General features: G+C 48.3%; 2 protein-coding genes across 8 annotated transcripts in view; one reads left to right on the top strand and one right to left on the bottom strand.

The window, feature by feature from the left end:
- LOC140900003 (trypsin-3) overlaps positions 1-12,317 on the bottom strand; it is a 32,279-nt gene extending 19,962 nt beyond the window's left edge. The window contains exon 1 of one of the 3 annotated variants that reach the window (XM_073316453.1): positions 12,079-12,317. In XM_073316453.1, the coding sequence (XP_073172554.1) occupies positions 12,079-12,136 (58 nt within the window). In that variant the 5' untranslated portion in view covers positions 12,137-12,317. Of the gene's footprint in view, positions 1-11,970; positions 12,053-12,078 lie in introns of those variants that run through there. The other 2 variants (XM_073316452.2, XM_073316451.1) reach the window with 2 other exon arrangements.
- Positions 8,773-26,083, top strand: CDA (cytidine deaminase). Of its 5 annotated transcripts, none has more exons than XM_073316458.1 (5): positions 8,773-8,900; positions 14,290-14,527; positions 19,450-19,561; positions 22,309-22,366; positions 24,654-26,083. In XM_073316458.1, the coding sequence occupies exons 2-5, from the start codon at positions 14,332-14,334 to the stop codon at positions 24,765-24,767; spliced, it is 480 nt and encodes a 159-aa protein (XP_073172559.1). In that variant the 5' UTR covers positions 8,773-8,900; positions 14,290-14,331; the 3' UTR covers positions 24,768-26,083. The 5 variants fall into 5 exon arrangements, with proteins under 5 accessions (XP_073172559.1, XP_073172560.1, XP_073172556.1 ...); XM_073316457.2 differs by lacking the exon at positions 8,773-8,900 and adding an exon at positions 13,426-13,897; XM_073316456.2 differs by lacking the exon at positions 8,773-8,900 and adding an exon at positions 13,428-13,722.
- The last annotated feature ends 1,324 nt before the right edge of the window (positions 26,084-27,407 follow it).

Genomic DNA, 27,407 nt, shown 5'->3' on the forward strand with positions numbered 1-27,407 from the left:
AAGCCATGCAGGCATCTCTGAGAGAACAAAGAAGGTCACCTACAAAGCACTCTACCCACGCAGAGGGCTCTCGCTCTGTGAGTGTGACAGCTGCCATCTTTGCAGACACTGGGAACTCAACTGGGGATGGCCGAAGCTAAAAGCATGAGCTAATGAGCCAGGCTCTCTAGTTTAGAGCTGAACAGACTCTTCTGTGGATCAGGCTCAGAGGGGGACACGTAACCCACACTGACCAGTGGGTTACGTTCACCCTGGCTGGGAGAGCACCATTCTAGCATGTCACACAGGAGCACCCAGTCCCCTCCCTGCTATATAATACGCAGCAGTCGGCTGGCACTCTCTGAATTCCTCTGCAAGCTCCCTAAAAGGAGTTTCTTTCTGCAGAAAATGTGCCGAGACACAAAGGACAAGCCCATCTCAAAGCAAGGCCGCCGGTCCACTAGCATCCTTTCCTCATCAGGCATTGCAGTGCATTGAATCTCCACCAAGCCCTGTTGCTGCCTGTGAGCTGAGCCACCGGAGGGAGAAGGGAGGAAACTATGAACGAATGGCACAATCAGAACACCAGCAGAAGGTGGCAGCAGGATGGGCGTTCATGACACAGTGAGCAAAGATACTCCAAGAAGGTAAATTCTACAGGGAAACGACACATTGTTCCTTCTAGTGCTGGAAGGTGCTCTCGCATCTCAACTGTATATCAGTAGGCATCGATGTTGGCCAGTGCGAACACTTCTACCGCAGGCTAAGGGGCTCTCCACATGTAACCCTGTTGCTGCGAAGGGCTGCAGCCCTGGAGCAGAGCATTCCTAGGGAATGAGGGCACAGCTGCAGAAGAAAGGCATCGGATAGGAACACGCTAGTTTTGCCTGGTGGCTACAAAGGGTGAAGTCTGCACTGCAGACCCCCCTGGGGTTCAGAACTGAAGAGAAGAAAGGCGTGGCCAGGTATGGTCATGAAAACGTTAGGGGAGAAGATGTGGGCGCCCAGGGAGGAGTGTGGGGATGAGTCTCGGGGTCCTCGGGGAGAAGAGAACCACCCTCTGAAGACAGGCACTTCTAAAATAGATAATGCTGTTGAAACACCAAGCAGCCTCCCAGTGGTGCAGTATCAGCTTCTTCCTGTGCAGTGACACAGGCTGCTCAGAGGTGTACCTTGGATTCACAACAGGCCTCCTCCCTCAGCCACACGAGCACACCTGGGCTGTCTCACCTTTCAAGTCTGTGACAGTGAGGGAGGTAACCGGTATCTTGTATGCCCCCCTCAGCCACTCACCTGTACACAGGGCCTGTACTGTGTCCAGGTATCCCTCAGCAGGGCAATGAACCCCAGAGGACTGTTTGCTGAGTCACCGGGTGTCATGGAGTTGAGTCTCTCTGGCGGAGGGGACAGAACAATTCTTTGTTAACTGCCTCCCGGGCTGGGAGCCACAGTCCTGGATCCATAAAGGCAGCATCCCTGCGTCCCGTCCCAGACCTCTACTGTGTGTTCTGTTCAACCGCCAGGGAAATCACAAAAGAAACCCATCTGCCAGAGGAGGGGTTTTAGAGACCCCAGGTGGGTGAGTTCATAGGTTGTATTGGACCCACTTCTGTTGGTGATAGAGACAAGCTGGATCCAATAAAAGATAGGACCTCACCCACCTGGTCTCTCTAATATCCTGGGACCAACAGGGCTATAACAGCGCTGCACATGGGAATTGCTAAGGCAGTTATGGATCCTATTGCCACTTGGACACCGATTCGTAGCTTGGCTCTGTCAATCATGGCTGACAAGCCTCTGATAGCCGTTTGTGAAACCAGTTTGGCCTCTCCACCTAGTCCCGACCTGACAAGTATCCACAGGGTCATGGCCCCTTGTTGGCAGCACAGCTGAGAAACCTGTGGCTGAATGCACCATGCTGAGGACTGGCCTACTCTCCAAGGTAGGGTGCTGGATTCATCAATCCCCTGCATCACAGGCTCCCAGGCTTCCATTGCCCGCATTCCTTCAACCTTTCTGTGTTAAAATGAAAAGCTGACTTTAATGCAACCAGTCCTTAGCCGAAAGGCTTCAGATACCAAGAGGGATCCATGAGCAGCACACAGGATTGACTCTGCTTCCCTCTCGTGCCTTGAGGGCGACCCCTCCATGGCAGGGTGGAGGTATGTAAGTGGGGTACAGTGGGAGGAGCTGGTACATGCCAATAATTGTTCCGTGGAGAGAGGTTTCAGACTCCAGGGCTGTCAAGCCAACCTTTCCTGAGTGCTTAAAAAAAGAGGAGGGTCAAGAAGCAATGACCTGCGTCTCTTCTTGGTGTTTTCATTGAATGCTCTTTTCACCACCACTTTTCCAAAGAGTTTATAAAGCAACTGTTACTGGACACAGCTGCCAGTGCCAACACTTACACCCTGGTAATGAAGATGGGCCCGTGATTCTCCTTTGGATCCGGAGACGGGCGTCTAGTGCCCCAAAAATCTGGGAATGTTCCGCTCGGACCCGAGGTTTTCATTCAGCCCATTATGACATCTCAGGCACCATTTGCAAATTCTGATTGGACTGGGGAGCAAAGTTTGAGGGTGCTAAAATCTTGGGGTTTGGGTCAGGCCCAGGTCAGCCTGGAAGGCTAGTGAGCCTCTCCTGGGCAATTCAGTAATTCCCCCTAAGGAAGAAAGCAAAAATATAGAAGGAAAGCAAGCTGGACTCAACTATCAGATATATCAAGGAAGTGGGACAGTCGCCAGCAGCTGGAAAACGATCTCTTAATTAACAGTGAATTAGACTCCTGCAGTAAGATAAAAGGAAGACAATGTGGCATAATTAAAGAACAAGGAGAGCAATTTGCTTCCCATGCCCCTGTGCACCCCTCCCGAGCAGGGTCCTGCTGCAAATCAGAATCGTTTGCTCCCACTGTCACTTCCATTTGATCCCGGATGTCCTCATGTATCCTGGTCTGCCTGTCACCCGCAGGGGCTCTCTGATGCCTGCCCCACCGCCCTGTACTGGGTCAGTCCTTAGCATGCAGCTCCCACCTCCCTCGGCTGCCTGATTTTAGTCATTACATATGATGCTTGACTCTGAGATTAAGGAAACAATCCCCCTGCAACTTTCCTCCTCCTCCTCCTCTGCAATTTGTGTGTCCCGCCCTTTGGAGGCTTCTGTGGCACATTTTAACAAAAAAGCATCCAACATTCGGACCGCAGACAGTTAACAAAAAATCTAGACATGGCTTAGCCACATGCCAGACTGAAACTCCCTAGCATGGCTTTCATCTGTAGATCAAAAATCATGGAATCCAAAATACAGTCCCTTAAAAGTTACTCCAGTGCACCATCTAGTGGTTCACTGGGGCTCCCACAGATTCATACCTCATGTATTCCTCTGAATCAGTGTTTCACAACCTTTTTGATACCAGGGACCGGCTTGCTGCCTTCCTAAACTGTGTCAGGGAGATCTCAGGGACTGGCGCCGATCCACAGACCGGTTGTTGAGAAACACTGCTCTAGGCAATAATACGGTGCAGTAGATCCAAAGAACTTAGTGCACTTTCCCAGCCTCACAACACACCTTTTGTGAAGTAGGTAAGTTATTATTATTTATTATTTACTTATTTTTTGTATTGGGATAGCCTCTAGGAGCACCCCACTCCTGGATCAGTGCTAGGCACTGTGAAAACACAGAACAAAAGACAGACCCTGCCCCAAGGAGCTTACAATTTTTAACTTTCATACAATTTTTAACTTTAATGCAATTTTGTCTTATTAACTTCATTTCACAGATGGATGAGAAGCGAGGTTGAGAAACTTGCCCAGGATCTCCCCGTGAGTCACTGGCAGAGCCAGGAATAGAATCCGGAAGCCTTGTCTCCCAGAGCTGTGCCCTGACCACTAGACAACGCTGCCGTCTGCATTAACTGGAATTAATTCATTTAGCCATTTGTATTAACTGGAAATCTTTGGGTATGGTGGCATTCTAGCTTTCAGTATCTTGTGATCAGTGTATTTACATCTGAAAAATTACAAGAAAGCAGAGATATACGTTTTCTAACACAGGTGACCTAAATAGAATATGAAAGTCTAATTACCACGCACCTTTTTTACATTAAATCTATGTGCATTTTAAATTGATGACGACAGATACTCAGCTCAAAGTAGTTTCCAAAGAGAAAGGGGCTTGTTCTAATTCTGCATGGTATTTTATAGCCCCATGTAGATCCATTAAATATTTTCTACTTATGCAAGATCTCCAGGATGAAATTACCCTAACACATCATCTGTGAGTTCTTACAGATGCTAAGGACCAGACCCTCAGCTGCTGTAAATATGCATAGGCAATTGATTTACACCTCCTGAGGATCTAGTTGTGTGAGTATGAATTATCTGCAGATGTCATTCTTAATAAATAATCTGTGCAATTCATTCTGTGATTTTCAGGCTGGGCAGAATTTTGTGATAGTAGATGTTGAGTCTCTGAGTGCATTCCAGACAGGACCTGGCTCTTGAATGTTTAACTGATTCGCAGTTTTGACCCTTGGAATGGGACCTGGATTATTGCACCATAAATTGAGCCAGATTAAAGGCTGGTGGGTGTGTAACCTCTAGGTTAGGTGACTCTAGGCTCCAGTTTTGTAAACTACCTTTAAAAAATTCCCCTTTCCTTTTTTTTTTTTTTTTTTTTAGCTTGCTGCACAAGAACACAGACAGGATCCTTCCTAGGAGTTTAGAATGCGACATCGCTTCACTGTGGTCCCGCACTCGCAATGCCACGCGTCGCCTGGGGAAGCGCATCGGCTGCCGCTGGGAGTGGTGCAAGGAGCGCCAGGAGCTGGGAGTCCTGGTGCCACAGATCAGGTCCAACGACAACACCATCGTCACCCCACGTGCCAGGGGCATGCTGGAGAGGACCCTGAAAGCAGCCATCCAGTCACTGTACATGGAAACCCTGAAGCGTAAACCGGGCCAGGGTAAAGCCTTCAAACTGACCAGCAAGTGGGACGCCAGCAACCACTTGCCTCCCAGGGGTGGCTTCACCCGTTTCGCCATCTGGCGGTTCATCCACTGTGCCCGGCTCAACTGCGTCCGGCTCAATGGAGCCGTCCGCCACGGGAACTGAGACACGCGTTGCAGGAAGTGCGGCTACTCCAACGAGACCCTGCCCCACGTCCTGTGGAGCTGCAAGCCCCACTCCAGAGCCTGGGAGCTGTGCCACAAAGCCATCCAGAACTGCCTGGTGAAAGCCATCGCACTGCACCTGGGGGAGGTCGCTGTGAACTGCGCCATCCCCGGTACTGACAGCCAGTTGCGACCTGATGTGGTAGTCACCGACGAGGCCCAGAAAAAGATCATCCTCGTCGACGTCACAGTCTCCTTTGAGAACAGGACCCCGGCCTTCCACGAAGCCCGAGCTCGTAAGCTGGAAAAATACGCCCCCCCTGGCCGACATCCCGAGAGCGAAGGGCTACGAGGTGCAGATGGACGCCTTGATCGTCGGAGCCCTGGGCGCTTGGGACCCCTGCAACGAGCGTGTGCTGTGGACCTGTGGGATCGGTTGACGCTACACACGGCTCATGCGGCACCTCATGGTCTTGGACACCATCCAATGGTCCAGGGACATCTACATCGAACACATCACCGGCCACCGACAGCACCAGGAGGTGTGAGCCGGTATGACATCATGCATCAACTACAAGAAAGGGACTGAGAGACTTTTCCCATTGGACCATATGAACTGGAACCATAAACTCACTGAACATTAAATCTCACCAAATGAGGGTAAATCCATCCTCATCATCGTATCCACTCATTATACTCTACACCTGAACATAGCCATTATTGGGACAACATACCCCCATATCTCAGTGTCTGTACTTTGACCCGTTAACATTTTACCTCAAATCAGGGATATTGCAGATTATGTATTCCTTATGCCACCCGATCCTAAACCAAACTTCGCACCCCTTGATAATCTGTACCTTATTCCCTGATAACCAGAAACTTCTATGCTTAAATTCTGTACCTTTTTCTTTTTATTTTAACATCATCTTAATAAAATTATTAAATCTGCTGCAGAGATGTACAGCGGCAACATTCAGCCCACCAAGGCATGGAACAGAATGGGAGTATATCAGGAAGGTCGGGGGTGTCAATGTTCTCCTATAATCTCTCCTGACATGACTGAAATGGGGAAGAGAAGGTTTTAACCGTTCTCTTCCTCGGCTAATTCCAGCTCTCACGGGCTAAGAAAGTTGGTGTTAAAACGTGACTTGAATTTCAGCAGGACATTAGCTTTTAAAAAGGGGCTTCAGCCGTGGGAAGTGCTGAGCAGCATCCACTGCCTTGGGCAGGAGTGCTCAGGATGTCACAGGACAAGCTCTGCACTTCGCAGTATCAGGCCAGAAACACAACATGGGACTGTATCCCTGAAAGGAGATCTGACCATGCCTCTTGGTGACCCTAGGTCACAGGGTCCTGGTCAGGAGCGGCAGCAGCTCCCTAAAAGTGGGTGGGGGCCACTGGCCCCGCCGCTTCCCCAGGCCCCGCCCCCTTCTGCCTCTTCCCCTGAGGCCCCACTCCTACACCGCTGCTTCCCCCCCAAGACTCTGTTCGCTCCTCTCTGCCTCCTCCCTCCTGTCGCTCGCCTTTTCAGCTGGTGAAAAGTGGGAGAGCTTGGCACCCTGGCCCTCCCTCTTCCAGCACCCCTGGTCCTGGTTCTTCCTTCTCGTGTTTCTCCCGCCCTCTCTCACACACATGCAGAAAGGATCCTGTGGAGCAGGGTATAGTGTGATCCTGGTAGCTTGAAGCAGAACGTCCCAACCTGAGACAAGACACAGTTCGTTGTCATGCAGCAGCAGCTGTGCATGCCCCCCCCCCCCCCCCCGGGCACTAGGAAGGACAGCAGGATCCACTCCTGTATGAGTAAGAGCATCTTGACACATGTTTTCCTCAGACCATGATTTGTAGTCCTCTTTGGACCATGCCATTCCTCACTGGGAGACCGAATGTGAAGAAAAGTCCCACCGGCAATAGGAACACTGGATAGATTTGGCCTAACAGATCCAGCCAGTGACCCACCTAGTCCAGTATCTACCCCTTGGCAGTGACCAATCCCGAAATGCTCCAGAAGGAGGTGAACTGGAAACTTTCCTACAATGCAGTTAGCCCACGGGACCCTTCTGCCCAGCCCCTGAGCTCCTGGCTGGGGAGGCTAGCCCCCGGCCCCCGGCCCCCGCCCCCCGCTTTTCTCCGGCCGAACCCAGTCTCTGTGCCCCGCGGTGCGTGGCTGGCTCCGGCCAGGCGGCACAGCTGCAGTGTCTCCAGCCACCGGTGCTCCAGGCAGCGCGGTAAGGGGGCAGGGAGCGGGGGAGGGGGTTTGGATAGAGGGCAGGGGAGTACGGGGGGTGGTCAGGGGCTGGGGCTGTGGATAGCGGTTGGGACGGTCAGAGGGCGGAGAACAGGGGGGTTGAATGGGGGCAGGGGTTCCGGGGGCGGTTAGGGAGAAAGGGTGGTTGGATGGGGTAGGGGTCCGGGGGGGCATTCAGGAAGGAGGTGGGGTTGGATGGGCTGGCAGGGGGCGGGGGGCAGGGGGTCCAGGGGCGGTCAGGGGACGAGAGCAGGAGGGGTGGATGGGGCAGGAGTCCCTGGTGGGGGGCCCATCAGGGAACAGAGGGGTTGGATGGGACAGGGGTCCCAGGGGGACTGTCGGGGGGGTTGGATAGGGGGTGGGGGCCGGGGCATGCCTGGCTGTTTGGGGAGGCACAGCCTCCCCTAACCGGCCCTCCACACAATTTCTGAAACCCGATGTGGCCCTCAGGCCAAAAAGTTTGCCCACCCGAGTTAGCCAGTGGTACAATGCTGTGGTTAGAGGGGGAAACGCCTTTCCTGACCCTCAGGTAATCAGCAGAAGCCTTGAAACATGAGATCTGATTCCGTGAGACAGGAATATCTCACTGTCCATAAAAGCAAATGTTATCAATGGCTGTGAAATTATCCAGCCACAGCGTTTGACTTGCTGTGGCATGGAACAGGGTCTATAACTGGCAGTGGGTGACGACAAGTTTCTCCAGCTGTGGGCAATAGCTGGTTAACTGAATGCTCCCAGGAGATGTGTGTCAGCCAAGGCAGGTTGGACACAGCTTCCCGCAGCGTGTGGCAAACCAGTCAGATAGCAGTGTGATGATGGGTGTGCACATCACCCAGGCTCTAAAAGGGTTAATGTGGGAAGCCAGCTGACATACTGGGAGAGGCAGGCTTAACTGAGAGTGAAATTCAGCAGAGAAGGGGCTGGCAGAGGACTATAAACTGAGGAAGTTGACAGCAGAAGAGGGCTGCAGGCAAGGAGAGAGTCTGCAGTCACTCTCCAGGATGAGAGAAAGTCAATAGACCAGCTGGGATCCCAGCCGGAGTAGAGAAGGCTGGCAAGCAACCAAGGGAGACCTAGGGCAGTCACTGGGAGTGAAGCGAGCTGCAGGGGCAAGCCCTGATAAACAGACACAATCCGGACTTCCAGGAGAAAGCCCTGGGCGGTGTTCAGTGGAGGAACAGCAAAAGGGATTCAAGAGGCATGAAAGGCCAAGCTCAAGGAGGGCAGAAGTTGGCCTGGGTTTATTAGGAAATTCCAGGGGAAGTCCTGGAGGGGCTTTTTCACGGAGGGAGGAGGAACTTACTCTGCTCTCATCTGACACACCTGTTCATTTTACCTGTCACTTGGGTTACCCATAATGCTCTTGATCCTGTTGGTTAATTATTACAGGCACTGAGCCCTCAGCTCAGCCCCCTTATCTGAGCCTGCGTCAGAGTCCGAGCAGTGACTTTCCCATAGTGAAGGACCCTGGTGTTGCACGCAGGGCTCCACGGCCACGGAAGAGCATGTGGCAAGGGAGTAAACCCCTGGCATGAGCAGATCTGAAAGAATGCCTAAGGGATCAGGTGAGAGTGAATTTCTATCAGGGTCGGTCCTGCCGGCTGCAGGAGGGAGCCCCTAGTATCCTAGAGACAAGGTGGGGGAGGTAATATCTTCCATTGGACCAGCTTCTGTTGGCGAGAGACAAGCATTTGAGCTTACAATGTGCATACCCATGTGCACACACCCTTGCGTACAGAGGCTGGTGTTCAGTTGGATTCACTTGCCTGTCCTCCCCAGGCACGGCTCTGACATGTATGTGCCAGGCACCAGTGGAAACAGAGAGTGCCCCCTGGCCATCTTTCACACCCATGCCGCACCTCTGAGGTACCTGCTTGTCTATTTCTATGTGCTCTCCAGGTACCATGATCCTGAGCCCTGGGCTTCCTAAGTAGCTGCATTTTAAACTGAAAGTGAAGTCTTCATTACAAAGCAGCCCCCCACCATAGGCTGCAGCCAAGATCGGAGCCCTCTTGTGCACAAACACCCAGCAAGGGATTAGAGCTGGTTGGGGAAAAAATTCTGCAGAGAATTTCAATTAAAACAGAAAAAAAATTGCTTTCATCAAAGCTTTCAGTGGAAAATTTTGACTTTTAATAAAAAATAAAACAATCAGACGTTGTTCAGTGTTTGGCCAGGAAATTTTCAATTGTCTGATGAAAAATTTTAAAAAAAATTCTAGGAAAACTGATACTTAGAGTGTAAATTTCTTTTAATCTAAAACTGTAACTCTATCTCCGAAGAGGCAATGTTCTCCCATGGGTACCGCACAACGGTGGGAGCCAGGCTGCTAATCTTGGTGCTGTCTCCGCCTTGCTGCACGACCTTGAATAAGTCACATCCACACTCTGTTCCATGGTTTTCCCCTCCCACCCCCACCTTTTCTCTCTCTTGTCTATTTAAATGGTACAGTTCTAAGGGCAGAGAGTGTTTTCTTCTAGGGCTGGTCGAACATTTTCCATCGAACCCCTTTTCAGTGGAAAATTGGGTTGGGGGTTTGGGCAGCGCCTAGCACCAAGAGGGCTCTGATCCCAGCTGCAGCTGGTAGGCAGCACGGCAATACAACAGATCATAATAACAGCAATAACTGGTTAAAGCTGCATTTTGGAGCTAACTTGCCTTTCCTGGGTTGAGCCTGGGCAAAATGCTATCATTAAAAGTAACCATCCAGCTAAATGCCAAGCAGGAGCAGAATGACTGCCTGCTTTCTACGGAACCTTTCAGAGATAACGAGTGCATTTATCATCATGAATCAGAAGTCTCCATGCTTTAATGGGGGGTGGGGGAGGAGAGTAATTTTTAATGGAATAAACAGCAGCTGAAATAGTATGATCAGTACAGTAGCCCTTGTATTAGTTATTTAGATATTCAACTTTGCCTGTAAATCACCGAGGTGGCCTTATTGAGGGACAGTCTAATGAGGGAGAGTTGTTTCCTCATACACAGGGTAAGCTGGCAGAATGAGTCAGCAGGAAAACAGCTGCAGTCAGCAAGGTGTCTTCCTCCGGGGTTAGTGTTTATAACCACAAAGTACACAGAAAATTCCCCAGCCTGAGGTTCAACCCAGTCCTATGACCCGACCTTCCCACACTGCCTCCCAAACAGTCAAATTATTCCCCTTCCCCTCACCCTCTATGCACCTTGTCTAGCCACTTATATCAGAGTAGCGAGCACAATGGGATGTCAAATGCCGCCATGCTTGTTCGTAGGGGCCCAGGTAGAGCCCCTGCCCGGCCCCGAGGAATTCATTGAATTGTCAGGGTTATTCATTCGAGGGAGAAGAACCCAAGGTCAGGTCTGTTGCAAAATCTGGTCTGTGGGAGGGAGTCCTTTAAGGTCACAGAAATATTTAACCATAGCATCTTTCAGGGCATGCCTGGCTGAGCACTGCAGTTTTACCAGAAAGCTACACCCATACACTCACTGGTGGCTGCACCAACACTTACCGCCTAAAATACTTAATTAACTTTAGGAAGGACAATTATATATGCACCGATTCACATCCAAATCATTGTAATGTATATTTGTAGGCTTTTCTGGCAGATTCAATAACAAAAATAATGCTGATTTCCCCTTCAGTGCCCCCCCTCACACATCCAGGGCTTAATAATTCCTGGGGCTTGCTATGAAACGTGATATTTGTATATTTGTTAATATCAGAGCACACTTAGTAGCTACCTGGGAGTCTATGAAAAGTGATATTAACAAACATACCAGTATCACTTTTCACAGATAGCTAGTAAATCTGCTGTGAAACGTGATATTTGCATGTTTGTTAATATCACTTTTCTCAGCAAGCCCCCAGGACCCATTGAGCCCTGGATGGGGGGGCTGAAGGGAGAGGCAGCAGGGGCCAGAGGCAATGGTGGGATGGATGCGGGGCCAGGGGAGGCAGTGGTGGCCCAGGACAATGGCGGGGATGGATGCAAGGCCAAGATGGCAGCAGGGTTCTGGTGGGGAGGGTGTGTTGGATATAGCTGACAGTTGCTGTGGGAGGCAGCGGGGGCCTGGATGGACACAGGGGCAATGGGGATGGGTGATGAGCCCCACTGTTGCATGGCCAGAGCCAGGTGTCTGCTGCCCTGTGGCCAGGGCTGGGGCTCAGTGCCCGCAGCCAGAACCCGGAGCTGGATGCTGGAGCCCAGGAGTGCGTGGCTGGAGTCAGGAGCCAGCGCTCGCCACTGCTGTGTGGCTGGAGTCGGCACTCGCTGCTGCGTGGCCAGGGGTTGGCATCCAGGGTCAGCTCCTGCCATCGCGTGGCAAGAGCCCTGGAACAGAGCAGTCGGTCGGTGCCTGCCACTGCATGGCCGGAACTGGGGACCAGAGGCCGACTAAGCTCTGTGGCCGGAGCCCAATCAGCACCTGCTGCCCCGTGGCCAGAGCCAGGGATTGGCACCCAAAGCCTTGTGGTGGGAGCCTGCAGCCGGGGCTGGCGTCGGCGTCTGTGGCCAATGCCTGCCACTGCGCGGCAGGAGCCCGGGACTGGAGCCAGGAGCCAGCTCCTGCTGCCACGCAGCCAGAACCAGGGGCTGGAGTCTGAAGCCCTGCAGCTGGAGGCCAGGGCCGCGTGGCCAGAGCCGGGGGGGGGGTCAGTACCTGCTGCCCCGCGGCTGGAGCCCGGGGCCGCACAGCCAGGATCCTGAAGTCCCACCATTGCAGCCTGCTGCCCAAACCCCGTCCCCCCAGGGTGCGTCAAGAACTCACCTTGCTCCTGCAGCGTTGTGCCCCCCCTCTCTCCAGAGGCAGTGCAGGGGCGCCTCATCCAGGAGCAACAAGGAGGGAGGGGGAGGGGCCGATACTTTGTCCACGCTGGCCACACGTGAGACACGTTGGCCTAGAGTCACAGAGCTGCCGAGCACTCCTTGTGCTTTCAGTAGGAGTTGTGGGTGCTCGGGACGTGTAACTGGGCCCTACCGGCCAATTTTTGAGAGCTCGGTGCAGGTAGGGTGACCAGATGTTCCATTTTTAAAGGGATAGTCCTGGTTTTTGGGACTTTTTCTTATATAGGCACCTATTACCCCCCACCCCCTGTTCTTTCACAGTTGCAATCTGGTCACCCTAAGCAGGGGTACATGCTGGCTCCTGAGCACTCTTGAAAACCTTGCCTCAGTTTGGGTACCGAACTCTTGGCAAATGTGCCCTGTCTCTAGGCTTGGCAGAATTTGATTTTTATTTTTTTATCATTTTGATGGATAATATCGAGTATTTTTAAGCATTTTTTTTCCAATTTAAATTTTCACAGTTGTGGGAAATCATGGGGGGGGGGAAGGATGTGTCAGATAATAGGGGAGATCAGATATTAATTATTTAATGACCGTAGACCCCGAGATTCAAAAAGTTAAACCTTTATAACCGTTAGACACAATCAGACAATGTCACATGTCAAAATATACACATTAAATATGCTGAAATCAAACCCTAATGCGTTCTCAAGCAGCGTTTTTCTTACTTTGCCTATCTGTACATTTTAGAGGATTATTGCTGGAAATATTATTTCATTGGTTTGTGTTTTTATGGGGAAATTGACATTTACTGACAGATATTGATAAAAATGTAATCCTTCCAAGTCTTCGTAGGTGCTGGAACTAGGGGTGCTGCTGCACCCCCTGGCTTGAAGTGGTTTCCATTATATCCAGGGTTTACAGTTCGGTTCAATGGCTCTCAGCACCCCCACTATTAAAAACTGTTCCAGCCTCCCTGGCCTACCTATCTCTCACCTTCAGCTCGGGTTTGTCACTGAGTGTCTGTAGCCCTTTTTCAGAGAGGCAGCCGTGTTGGTCTGTATCAGCAAAAACAACGCAGAATCCTTGTGGCACCTTAGAGACTAACACATGTATTTGGGCGTAAGCTTTTCAAAGTGGATTATAGCCCACAAAAGTTTATGCCCAAATACATGTGTTAGTCTCTAAGGTGCCACAAGGACTCCGCGTTGTTGTTTCTGTAGTCCTGGCATTTCCTTGCAGGTTTTCCTCTGCGCCCCCTGAATTTCCTCCCAATGCCAATTCACCTCCTGGCAAAATGCCCCAGGCTGATGCACTGAAAGGAGGGGGGGACTGCAGAGCTGGGCATGAAGTGGGTGGCACTCTCTGACAGCTCTCCAGCGGTTGAAAGGCACTTTGAGAACCAGCTCGGACCTCAGAGGGTGGAAGCTGCTTTTGCTCATGCAGAGCCAATCAGAGCCAGGCGGCCAGGGCATTGCAGGCTTTAGCCAATCGTGTGGGAAGCCTGTCGCTGTGTGGATGAATGCAGAGCCCTCCAAGCTGGAGCTTGTTGCTTCTTTGTTGCTGCATTGTCATGGGACGGCTCCTTCCCTGAAAGCTCCTTTTCAAGCAGAGAGTCCTACCAAAGGTATATGCTCATCCTCAGCCCCAGCTTGCTCCCACAGAGGTACAGCAGCGGGGAGACAGACTGTCCGGGGTGGAGAAGGACAGCTCCATTGCAGAGAGAGGAGGGAGATCAGGTGCACTGATTTGCTCTGGACCCACCTCATGGAGACAGCACGCGCACCAGTGCAGAGATACTGGTGAGACCGTAGAGCACGCCTCACAAGCTGCCCATGACTCCACCCTGTCCTCCACACTCTGAGAGGGAGAGTGCAGCCAGGCCTGGGAACGCACCCTCGCACTTAGTGAGAGCTGAGCTGACCGTTAGACTCCTGAGCTAGAGGGATACGCAACACAGGAAAATCACAGAGCCACTGACAGAGGATGAGAGTGAGAGAGCAGAATTGCAACACACACACTCAGGAGGAAGACACATGCAAATCCTCCACTCACTGGCACTCAGAGACACATCCACCACATCCACACTATGAGTCAGTTTGTCACACACACACAGTTACACACATACTTTCTTCAGGAGTGGAGACTGGCACTTCCTCTTGCTCAAACCTGTTTTTCCCCTCACTGGCTGCAGTTGCAAAAAGGACAAGTCCTGCAGATACCTGTGAGCGTAACCATGGCCCAGGTGCAGTACGACTGTTCCAGGGGGAATCATCCGAACGTCTCCAATTCAACAGCCTCCCCCGTGGGACATGAGCAAATTCAACTCCTGTTGAACGTCTGCAAGGAAGCAAAGAAATCTGCTTACTGTCCATATAGTCACTTCCCAGTGGGAGCAGCGCTACTGACTTGCGATGGGAAGATCTTCTCTGGTAAGTAAGGACCGCGCTTCCCCATACGGTAACACCTCAGCTCCTGAAGAGCTGGGCCCGATGCTCTCCCAGAGATTCAGGTGTCTCTGAAGACGCAGAGGCAGAGGCAGTGGAGTCAGGGCTCCCTGAAAAGGCAGAGACTGTTTGATAGCAGCGTCTGGTTTGTGCCACGAGCAAAATGCTGTACAGCAAACTTGCCCTGTATTCTTCATGTGGTCCTCCTTTGCTTCCCCAAGATGTGGTGCTGGCCTTGTGCAGCTGTAAGCTGGTTTGGATTTGGGCCGTCCTTTCCAAACTGGGTCACAGTTTATAATCCGTCTCTGGTTCTGCTTTCTGTCAATGGCCTGCCTTCCTCCTCCAGCCCTGGACTAGCAAGAGAAACTAAACCGGGAAGCCCCTTGCTTCCATCTTGTTTGTGCCCCTGCCGGGGCCCACAGGCTATGGAAATTACGGCATACTCACCAGCGTTGCCAGCCCTTGAGCTTCTCTTACAAGTCTCACGATGTTTCCAACAGCCCAGCTCCTCGAGACATGAGAGAACCTCAGCTTTCATTTTTGTAATAGTACATTTCTAGCCTTCACGGCTGCAGACAAAAGTTTTTGGAAAAAGTGACCCCCAAAGGTTCAAAAACACAGGAAGCAAAGAAAAAGACCCCACATCTACTACTGCTAGAATCTTATGATTTTCAAGCCAATCTGGGGGGCCTGACTCATTATTTTTGTCTGAGTTTCCTGGGACTTTCCCATCTGTCTATATCTGCCCATTTCTTGTCTTATGGAACGTAAGCTTTCAGGAAGGAACCATCTTTTCATTCTGTGTTTGAGCAGCACTTAGTGCGGTGGGGTCCTGGCCTATAACTGGGGCTCCTAACTGCTATTGCAATGCAAAGAATCATGAGTCTTGAAAGGCTGAGGCTGGCAATCCTGCATATGTCAGGGGTCAGAGCAGATCGCACTGACTGTGCCATTCTGCCCTGCCTGCCTGTGCCATATTGCTCTCCCTTGCTGAGCAACAAGAGGCTACTGTCTGATCTCCTGGACTGCATTCAAATCTTTGCTGCAAAACAAGTCAGGGCTGGGAGAGCCCACTGGAGTCACAGCTCCTCTGTGATGCTGGCTAAGCCTGGGCTAGGTTTCCTCTGTGCCTGGGCAAAGTTGAGACATCTGGGCAGGATGGGGATTTCCTCTTAGGATAGTGAACTATGAGGCATCTCTTTGTCATAGTGACAAAAGAGACAATGCTGTGGGGCTGGGAGACATGCCTGATCTTGCCTTGGATGGGGATGGCCCTTGGGGGTTCTTCCCAGGTCCCTGTGCAATCAGAAACTGGGGCCTGTTGAAGGAAAGGGTCAAAAAGAGATGGGTTTGGAGACTCCAGCACTATCACTTCACTTCCGGGAGAACGAAAAAGAGGGGAGCCAGGAGACTTCACCTCCCTTTCTGACAGGAGCCAGCAGGGCTCAGGGGCAGACCTACCTACTTTTCTGAAGGTTTCATGGTTAGAGCTAAGTGAATAATGAAAAATATGTGTAACACATACACCTTCTGGGTGTGGCGTTTGTCTCACTTCGTGGCACTGAGTCCACTCCGAGTGAGTTCAATGAGTCTGCTCTGCAGCCTTAGCTAAGAGTCAGGTGGCTTTTAGCTCATGCAGTAGAGGCTCATGAACTCAGCTCCAGAGGTCCCAGGTTCGATCCCGCTCATGAACTCAGCTCCAGAGGTCCCAGGTTCGATCCCGCTCATGAACTCAGCTCCAGAGGTCCCAGGTTCGATCCCCCCCGTCGACAACCGGGATCTGTTGGCAGTACAGGTGTATTTGCAAATAATTATCCAATGGGAAAAAGTCTGGATATTGTGTCTTCAGGATCCTTTTTCTTCCTTTCATCAGCAAACCTGCAGTGTGCCTTTACAGCTTACTTTTCAGAGGTGCTAAGCACCTGCGGGGCTCATTGATTTCAGCTGAAGTCGCAGGTGCTCAGCACTTATGCAAATCAAGGGCTCAAGATCGTGCAAACTTTTATGCACATACTGAACTTTACTTGCTTTCTTAAGATTAGGCATGTGCTTAAGTGCTTTGCTGTCTCAGGACCATTTAGTACTTAAAATAACAAACCCTGTATAAAATACCTTGCACCTGCATCCCCATAACAAAGCAGTCATCCAAGGAGGCAATTAAAGAACAGGTTTAATAATTTTATTGAGGTAATGTTGAAATAAGGAATGGTACAGAGTTCAAGCATAGAAGTTTCTGGTTGTCAGGGGATAAGGTACAGATTGTCAAGGGGTGCAAAATTCGATTTAGGAGCCGGTGGAGCAAGGATCACATAATAATCTGCAATCTCCCCGACTGGGGGAAAAGTTTAACCGGTCAGAGTACAGACATCGAGATATGGGGTAAGTTATCCACACAACAGCTATGTTCAGTATGCTGGGTATAGTGAGTGAATACGGGGGTGGGGATGGGTCTACCCTCATTTGGTGGGGTTTAATGTTCAGCGGGTTTACGGTTCCAGTTCATACGGTCTGATGGGGAAGGCCTCTCAGTCTCTTTACTAAAGAAAGGCAAAGGCTGAATGGCCAAAACTACTGAAATGCACTTTAACTTTGGGACTCTGGTGAGCTAATCCCATTGAATGCCATTGAACGGAGGATTCTGCTGATTGCATGAAGAGAGGGAGCTGCTATCACAATTCTGAGTGCTGTTAAAAGTGGTGCTGGTAATTCAGTGGGTGAATTCTTCTGTCCCTGTTGTGGTGGTAGCGGAATCCCAGTGCCGGAAGGGCTGTCTTCTGAAGGTCAGAATTCGCTGCAAGCTTAAAGAGCATGACTCCATTGACTTCAATGGAGTTGTGCCAGCTAACACCAATGCTGAATTTGGCCTATAGCCTTAAAAGGTCCTGTCATAAATATAAAGGGAAGGGTAAACACCTTTAAATCCCTCCTGGCCAGAGGAAAAACCCTTTCACCTGTAAAGGGTTAAGAAGCTAACATAACCTCGCTGGCATCTGACCAAAAGGACCAATGAGGAGACAAGATACTTTCAAAGCTGGGGGGAACAAAGGGCTCTCTCTGTCTGTGTTGTCTTTTGCCGGGACCAGAGCAGGAATGCAGGTCAGAACTCCTGTAAAGGGTTAATAAGCAATCTAGTTAGATATGCATTAGATTCTGTTTTGTTTAAATGGCTGATAAAATAAGTTGTGCTGAATGGAATGTATTTTCCTGTTTTTGTAACTTAAGGTTTTGCCTAGAGGGATTCTCTATGTTTTGAATCTGATTACCCTGTAAGGTATTTACCACCCTGATTTTACAGAGGTGATTCTTTTACTTTTTCTTTAATTAAAATTCTTCTTTTAAGAACCTGATTGCTTTTTCATTGTTCTTAAGATCCAAGGGTTTGGGTCTGTGTTCACCTATGCAAATTGGTGAGGATTTTTATCAAGCCTTCCCCAGGAAAGGGGGTGTAGGGTTTGGGGGGATTTTGGGGTGGGAAGACATTTCCAAGTGGGCTCTTTCCCTGTTATATTTATTAGACGCTTGGTGGTGGCAGCAATATGGTCCAGGGACAAAAGGTAAAATAGTTTGTACCTTGGGAAAGTTTTAACCTAAGCTGGTAAAAATAAGCTTAGGAGGTTTTTCATGCAGGGCCCCACATCTGTACCCTAGAGTTCAGAGTGGGGAAGGAAACTTGACAGGTCTCATGTCATTAATTATTATTTATTTTAAATATTGATTTATGTTATACTAGTGCAGGGCTGGGCAAACTTTTTGGCTAGAGGGCCACATCTAGGTATGGAAATCGTATGGTGGGCCATGAATGCTCACGAAATTGGGGGTTGAGATGCAGAAGGGGGAGAGGGCTCCGGCTGGGGCTGCGGGCTCTGGGATGGGGCCAGAAATTAGGAGTTCAGGCTGTGGGAGGGTGCTCCAGGCTGGGGCAGGAGTGCAGCTGGGGGGTGAGGGCTTTGGCTGAGGGTTTGGGCTCATGGGTGCAGGAGGGTGGGACTGAGGGGTTTGGAGGCCAGGAGGGGGATCAGGGATGGAGCAAGGGGTTGGGGCGCAGGAGGGGGTTGGAGTCAAGGCTCCGGGTGGCGCTTACCTCAAGCAGTTCCCGGGAGCAGCGGCATGTCCCCCATCCAGCTCCTATGCAGAGGCATGGCCAGGCGACTCTGTGCGCTGTCCTATCTGCAGGTGCCGCCCCTGCAGCTCCCATTGGCCCTGTTTGCTCGTCAATGGGAACTGCAGGGGCAGCGCCTGGGGCAGAGGCAGTGCGTGGAGCCCCCTGGCTGCCCATACGCATAGGAGCCGGAGTGGGGACGTGCCACTGCTTCTGGGAGCCATGCAGAGCAAGCCCCCGACCCCACTCCCCGGCAGGAGCTCGAGAGCCAGATTAAAACGTCTGAAGGCCGGATGTGGCCCCTGGGCTGTAGTTTGCCTACCCCTGTACTAGTGCATTTTAAGAGCTAATGTAAAAAGCTGCACAAAAGAAACTATTTGCAGTGTGCTACAAAAAGTATTCTTGGTCCTACAAAACTCAACAATTCGGCTGTGTATTTTTGAGGGCCATCTACTGGCACTGTATCCCTTAACTCTGTGTTTACATGTATTCAGATACACAGTGCTCTCATAGCTGGGCATAATTAGGTGGTTTAGCCCATAGGGGTCTGCCCGTTTTGCAGTGGGAGTAATTACATTCTGCCTCCCTAAATCCCATCTGCAATTTCAGCTGGGCACCATGCTCTCCACTTCCCCTCACACTGCTGTGTCATGCGGCTGTGCATATGCCACCCCAGTGCTGGGTGCAGTGATTCCTGTCCGTGACCTTGTAGAGCATTCCTGGATGAAGGGCACTGCATCGGTAGCCGAGATTGTATTTATTGTCAGACAAGTCTGAAAAGTAACAACGTGCTCTGTATTTCCTTTAGGCTGCAATGTAGAAAACGCCTGCTACCCCCTGGGGATATGTGCTGAACGCACCGCCATTCAGAAAGCCGTATCAGAAGGGTACGTGAATTTCAGAGCCATGGCCATTGCTAGGTAAGTCACAGCTCTGAATCATATCCCTTTGAATCATTTCAGAATGTGCTTGGACAGGAAACCTGCGCAACACTTTTCTTCCTCTAATTCTCTACTTCGTGCGCTCTAAACACACAGGCACGTACAGCTCTCGGTGGTGGCAAGAGGTAATTGCCATCCTTTCAAAATGAGCTTTCCCTTTTACCTAATTTTTGCAGCATCAACTTTGAAGACTGGGAGAAAAAAGTGATTAGAAAGTTTTGTTTTGCGAGATTATCATTAAACTACATTGCAACCGCTTTTAAGACTGAGGTCCGGGTCCTGCCAGCCCTTACTCATGCAAAGAGTCCTACAGAAGTGAGTAGGACCATTTGAGGGACCCTGATCCCGCAAACTGATCTGTGCAGGACCTCACAGGACTCAGCGGGGCACAGGGGTCCAGTTTGCACAATTCAGGCCCAAGTGAGCACCCAAGGGAGATGCAAAAATCAGCTGTGGGCCTTTAACTAAAGATTGAATGCAACCATCCCAGAAATCTAGTTGAGACTTTCAAATTGGTCACCTAAAACTGGAGGCTGCTATTTAGTTCGTCCTTACTGTGAGCTTATGTTCTATGATGTGTCTATCGGCTCCTAATTATTGGCTTGATACAGAGCAAGTGAGGAGTTGTTGAGAACATTTTGTCCTAATAGACTAAAAGCAGAAGAGATGTCAAATTATACTACTTGGGAACAATCCATGTCAGTAACCAGAGCCAAGGAATTAATTTTATTCAGAACAAAGGGGCCACATTCATGAAAAAGGATAATGAAGAGAGAGAAATTGTAGGTTTGAATTTTAACAATCACCCGACATCCTCTCTTTGTTTTAGTCTCTCCTTTCAAATGTTCATGAATATTTCTAGGGATAATGAGCAGGTTTCTATATTTATATTAACCTGGTGCTTGCTAAGGAGCAGATCCCTTGTCTACACACAATGATCATCAACACTAGAAATGAGTAAAAGCTATATGGTTATGTAGTTCATCCCGTGCAGAGTTGTTAGCTACGAGGTACTCCTGAGTGCTTTGTCCAGGCTTGTTTTTTAAATGCCTTCCAACACCTCCTTCAAGAGGGTATTTCACATCCTAACAGACTTTGTGATTAGAAAGCTGATCCTAATATTCATTTGAAATGCACCATTCTTTCACTTCACCCCGTTACTCCCAGTAGTATAATCTTATGTCCCCCCATCACCAAATGATTCTTATGCCTTCCTTGATCTTCACACCTTTCAGATACTTGGAGATAGATACACAGGTGTCAGAATCCTAGTAAAGTCCAGACTGATGGGCCAGTGTTTTCCCTATGGGGTTCTCCCAGTAAGAGATGAAAACGGAATAAATACCAGCACAGAATGGCCAATGTACGCAGAAGAGGATGAGATGCACATAAATAGCAACATCCCCTCTTTCCACGGAAACCTCTGGGGGTTTTGGGAAGACATGACAAGGTCATGGCCAGGGAGAAAGTTGCTGCCCATGTGGTATCAACCCTCCCACCCTCACCCCTCCAAACACACAAATCTGTGGGGATTTACTGCAGGTCCGGTTAGTAAAAGCCTGGAGTGGATTTTCCCAGCCTTGTAATGTTCCCTGCATCTGAACCCTGTGCAGTGTGGAGCCCAGCTCCATAGAACCTCCCTGTGTGCTGTTGTGTAGGGGACTGTATCCTGGAAAGCAGTGATTCTGAAAAGGAGTCATAGTGGACAAGCAACTCAACATGAGTCCCCAGTGTGATGCTGTGACAAAAAGGGCCAATACCATCCTCAGATGTATAACCCGGGGAGTACTGAGTGGGAGGAGAGAGGTGAATGTAACTGAACACGCCATTGGTGAGACCAATACTGGCATACACCATCCAGTTCTGGTGGCCACATTTTAAAAAAAATGTTGAAAAATTGGAGAGGGTGCAGAAGAGAGCCACAAAAATGATTTGAGGGCTGGAGAGAATGCCTTACAGAGTGAGCACATTTATTCTTAAGGTAAAAGCACCACAGAGAAACCATAATAAAAACAATAAAACACACACCAAATATAACAGGAGTCACTCATCAGTCTTCTGAGACCCTAGTAAGCCCAAGTATTTCCAACCCTTCCGCCTGGGTGGGGCCCCCTTTGGTCCTGTATATTTGCTGGATCAGTAGGCAAGCACTGTATCAGTTCAAGGGCATCCCTTTATACCAAAAAGTCCTTTCTTTGTATGCTAATCTTTGGAAAACCCAGTTTGAATCAGTATGTGCAAACCACTCCAGGGAGTGGTACCTCACTGATGTTAAAGAACTTCTAGAGAGGGACTTGCCTTAATCACCCCCCCACACACATCCCGTCACCAGCACGGTCTTTAGTTCCTGTAGGTGCTCTGATAGCCCTCCCCCATAGAGTATAACACAATCATACATAAACCATTCATAGATTTAATACAGTCTGGTCCGCAATGTGTGGGGCTGCATTATCTGTCACAGCTACTGCCCTGGGAGACGTTGGGCAAGTCACTTCACCTCTCTTTTCCTCAGTTTCCCCGTCTGTCACATAGGGACAATGATCTTGACCCTCCTTTGCAAAACACGTTGGGATTTATGGGTAGAAAGAGCAATCAAAGTGCTATTTACTAACTACTGTTTGTTATTATTTGATGCATTAACTACATTATTTATCTGATGCATTAACGGTAGACAGTTTTTCCGTCATGAGCTAGACTGACCTCTGCATTCTATTCTCCTTCGATAGCAACACTGAAGATGACTTTATTGTGCCCTGTGGGGCCTGCAGACAAGTAATGAGAGAGGTAAACAACTTTTGCTTTCTTTTTCAACAGCTGAAACTAAACTGCTTTAATTCCCACCCACCTGCCTGGGTGAGAACATTTGTTTCTTTCAGACCCCACAATGCTCACTCTGAAATGTCAGGGGACATAGCTCAAAAGTTTGCAGAGTAAGGAAACATTCTGAGATGTGCAAAATTGTGAGTGTCCCACTTCCTGCACCCCACAGCACCAAACTGGGAATGTAGAGAATGACAAAAGGAGAGGGAAGCTCTTGGGTCAGTAAACAAGGGCTTCCAAGTTTGGAAACAATATTAATCCCTTGAGTGCTGACCACAGTGTGTTTTCAAGGGCAGAAACAGAAGGAAAGTTCAGCTCTGGTGTAAGTAGGTGTGGCTTCAATGCAGCTTACACTAGAGCCAGATTTGACCCTACAGCTCACAACTGCATTATTCCAGGACCAAAGCATGAAAAGGGAGCCAAGCTGGAGTGCAAGGGCTCTGTTCAGGTAAAAATGCACGGAAACATGACAGAGATGAGGCAAGGAATCCTTGGCCCCAGCATATACTTTGGGGTTTTCTAGGCACTCAGCTTGTGGATACTGGGGGAAGTATCAGATAAGGACTGGTGCTCCCCTCAAGCACAGGGTCTGGGGCATTGCAGAAATCTATTAGCTATGTCACCAAAGCATCCATTCCCTCCACCCCCCTCTGGTTGAGGCCACGTGGACTGCAGAGATGCAGGAGGGGTTCAGAGTTCAGCCTGGGGGCTCCCTGTGTTACATAGTCTGCCAATGCAGAAAGGATGCAACATTTCCATTGCATTTGGGCCCTGCCTATCTGCAGAAGTCAGCTCGAGATTCAGCCTGCAGCATTTAGGGCCATTATTGTAGAATGCTATAGTATTTTGAAACACAGGGCTCTTAGGAGCTCCACAGAGTTCATTTTCTTCATGAAGCTGCTTTTAATGTTTTCAGCATGACTTCAATGGCTAATGTTTAACTGATGGCAGATTCCCTACATGGATAAGCAGCATTATTTCAAAGGTAAAGTTCCCTGAGGGCCTGATCCCGTGTACTTTATGCATCTGAAATTCTCTTTGGAGGTTTAAGCCAGTTTTGGCTCTCCAAGAAATGAAGTATCAGGCTCTAATCTAGCAACTGGTAGAGGCTTTAAAAGGTTGCTCAGAGTTTCATTAATGTGCTTATATTATAAAGGCCTCCAAACTTTGCACCAAGGAAGAGGTTGCTTTAAGAACTTGCCAAGAGCCTAAAGTGGGACAAGTGGTCAGATGTGACCTTCAGGCAGGGAGCTAGAAGGAGGGTTAAGGAGCTCTTGGTGTAAAACACGGCAGAAGGCTCAGGATAGGAACAGGGAGAGAAAGGGGTCTGAATAGGCAAAGTTAATGTTAGGAAAATACAAAAGCATTAAGCAAACAAACAAACCCCAACCAGAATAAACAAAAAGAAAAAAGGAAGATGGTGAAACAAACCAAACACAAGCCAAATAGCCAAGTGTTAACATGCCGAACAATGACAAAATCTAATGGGCAATGGGCCAGGTGCCGGCTGCAGTAAAAAAAAAGTTAACAGAATACTCATTTTGATGAAGTGAGCTGTAGCTCACGAAAGCTCATGCTCAAATAAATTGGTTAGTCTCTAAGGTGCCACAAGTACTCCTTTTCTTTTTACTTTAACTGTGTTCACCCCCCACTTTCTGCAAATATTCTAGCAAATGACTCTGTGCAAGACTAGCTACAGGAGTGTGACTCTTTTTATGACTGCATTTTTAGCTTCTGCTCCTGAAGTTCTGGGTGGGTAGATTCCTGAGCCTGTGCAAAGCGGACTCCCCGTAGGTGCAGGGATCAACCCATAAGGAATAATTTGCATGATCATGGCCTTCAAGAGTAAGCTCTTCATGGCAGTGACTTGTGTTATTGCATATCTGTAAAGTGCTGGGCATGCTTTGGCATTGATCCTGCATTTGGATCTACCTGGGCACAAGACACATTTGATCACAGGATCAGGGCCTGTGTGCACTATAAAAATAATATAATAAAAAGATCAGTAATTGCTTCACCCACCCGTGAAATGCAGCCACCTCTGGGTTGAAGTGCAGGACCATCATATGGGACAATGAAACATAAAAAGAATGGCCAGCCACTTTGACAGATACCACATTTTTTTAAAACACACATATTGTTTCTGCTTATGGTTTATTTAACTAGTTTTCACTATTGGGTAAATACCAATGAACAATTCACAGTTCTGCACAAGTGTGATTCACATACAGTTCTCTGACTCTTTTTCTAGTTCAGTAGAGACTGGGACATTTACATGACAAAGCCAGATGGGACCTATATAGTCAAGACTCTTCAAGAGCTCCTGCCCCTGTCATTTGGACCAGAAGATCTGAAGAAGTTCTGAAGAGATCTGCAATGGCAGTAAAGAACCTCTAGACAATCATATGCTTTCTGTCTGCAGGACAAAGATTTATTTCAGATACTTCCCAACTCTGCCTCTTAATGTTATTCAACTTCTTTAATCCTCAGAGAACTCCAGTGCAAATAATTTCCATTTGTACTAGGCCTGGGGAAGGGGTGGCAAGAACCAGATCTGCCTCACTGTGAATCAGCCAATCCCAAACGTTCACAAATTCGGTTTAGCAGACATGGCAGTATGATGTCATGGTTAGAGCAGGTTGGAAATTTGTCAACAAAACATTTTGCATGGGAAAACGCCCGTTGATCGAAACCATGTGAGCTAGTCACGTGACCACTCTGTTTCTCAGTTTCCTCACCTGGATAATGATGCATTAACCTTTTTTGCAAAGTGATTTGAGACACTTGGGTGAGAAATGCTTTTATAGTGCCAAATACTATTCATTAATGCAGTTACTCCAGATTTATACTGGTTTAACTGAGACTGGCCTAAGAGTCTCATATAAGGTCAGAATGTAAGTTCTAATACACTAGAGGGTCCACATTATTCTGAAGCATATTACTCAAATACAATGGGGCACCTTCTCCCCCACATCTTCCTACCTCAAGTTATATGCTGTACACTTCTTTACTAGTGATTAGAGAACAACCAAACTAAAGATTCATTGAGTTCTGGTTGGGATCCAGATCTCATTTTATGCAAACCTCTAAAGTTCCAATGGAGGAGAATTTAACACGGAGTTTTAATTCTGGCCCATCACTACTGTTGATCAAAATTGCACAGATCAATAAATCATACAAATCCAGGAATTCTGTAATGTAAACTAGTTATTTGTAAAGATAAGAAGAAAAACTAAATAAGAGAGAAGAGAAACTAAAGGTTTAATAAATTCAAAGTAGACTATCTTGTTCATATATGAAGCAGGTTATTAGTAAGCAACAGCCTATAGTAAACTGGGCAATTTAGATTACGCTGTTTATTGTAACTTAATTTTCAACACTTTGTGAACATCCTCCTCTTAGTTACCCTTAGTTTATTTTTCTTGATTTTGTTTGTGTGTGTGTGTGTGAGAGAATGGATGGGAAAGGGAACGTAGTGGTGAGAACCAGACAATACCCTAGAAGTTCTGTCTCAAGAGTAATATGATGTTATGACTGTGCTACGTTAGGCACAATGAAATGATCTGAAGTGAACAAAAATGGGTTAATTTTTCTAATCATGAAGCACTGTTGGTTATTTATATGTTACTGTAAATGTCCAAACAGAATAAATGTGGTCACTAATTCCACTACTCCATCAAACTGATGTTTTATTACAGAACAGAGCCACACAAAAGTGTGTGGTTTTACTGTGGTTTGTGTGGTTCATATGTGGTTTTAGTTCCTAGAAGTTTAGTGGTAAAACAGAACGACACAGCATTTAAGCTATATATGCAGTCATACCTCAGGTAACACACAACACTGAGTAACACATAACAGAGTACACATTCAGTATTACCCTCAGTGTAACACTGCATCCGATGAAGTGAGCTGTAGCTCACGAAAGCTTCATGCTCAAATAAATTGGTTAGTCTCTAAGGTGCTACAAGTCCTCCTGTTCTTTTTACACAACAAGAGAGTATACAGCAGTGATCCCTGGTGCAACGACAGCATACAGAGTACACAATCTATACCCAGGGCACCATACTTCATGAAGAGATCCATACCCAGGGCAATACAGAATATGCAGAGTAACACATGGCAGCATGAAGCATACACAGTCCATACGCAGGGCAACACACACCAAGCTGAGTCTGCAATCCACAAAAAGCACAACACAGAGCATGCAGAGTACACATTCAATACCCAGGCCAACACACACCATGCCCAGTACACAATACATACCCAGAGCAACACACAGCTGCCTGTAGCATACACAACCTTTACCCAGAGTAACACAGTACACAACCTGTACTCACAGTAACACACACAGCATGCAGAGCAGAGTGGATTTGATTTAAATCAAATTGATTTAAATCACTAGTCAGGAAGACTTGATTTAATCCTGGTTTTCTACCTAAAAGTGCATTCTTGTTGGTTGTTATAACCTTAATACATATTCTTCACAACTCAGAGATAGATGTAGGTTTCATTTTTAGAAGGTACACTCTATACATTTTTAAACAGTGATTTATTTTGAAAACTTTTCAAATTAGTTTTACAGCTATATCAGAAAATGAATGATTGTTTGGTTATTTCATTTACCAAAGGTAACTGAAGCAGATATTTATAAAGTCATTGGGAGATGAACTATCTCCAATTCAACAGGTTAATCATTAATATTTGAGAGATTTTCTTGCCATGCTGTATTAGGAAGAGAACATCACCAGACAGACATTTAAACTGTTTTATTTAACTAAAACAACAACATTAAGTATTCTGGATTTTTTTCTTCAACAGCAAACATATAATATTTTAACAAAACAAGCATATGTCCCTCACTTCTCACATTTATCTCCAGACTTCTCCTTGTCCAGATCTATTCCGTCCCCAACAATCTTCTATTCATTGAACTTTTTGAAACTTTGCACTTTTAGAGAGAGGTAAGGGATTGATTCTGTGTACACAAATTTGCAGAGGGACAATA

Source organism: Lepidochelys kempii, chromosome 18, assembly GCF_965140285.1.
Source record: "Lepidochelys kempii isolate rLepKem1 chromosome 18, rLepKem1.hap1, whole genome shotgun sequence".
Lineage (NCBI taxonomy): Eukaryota > Metazoa > Chordata > Testudines > Cheloniidae > Lepidochelys > Lepidochelys kempii.

Bases quoted from the DNA above. Each gene is read 5' to 3' on its own strand.
- CDA (XM_073316455.2), top strand. From the start codon at position 14,185: ATGAGTCAGTTTGTCACACACACACAGTTACACACATACTTTCTTCAG. The intron at 14,528-19,449 runs GTAAGTAAGGAC...TATTTCCTTTAG, and splicing joins CGATGGGAAGATCTTCTCTG to GCTGCAATGTAGAAAACGCC. The intron at 22,367-24,653 runs GTAAACAACTTT...CTCTTTTTCTAG, and splicing joins GCAGACAAGTAATGAGAGAG to TTCAGTAGAGACTGGGACAT.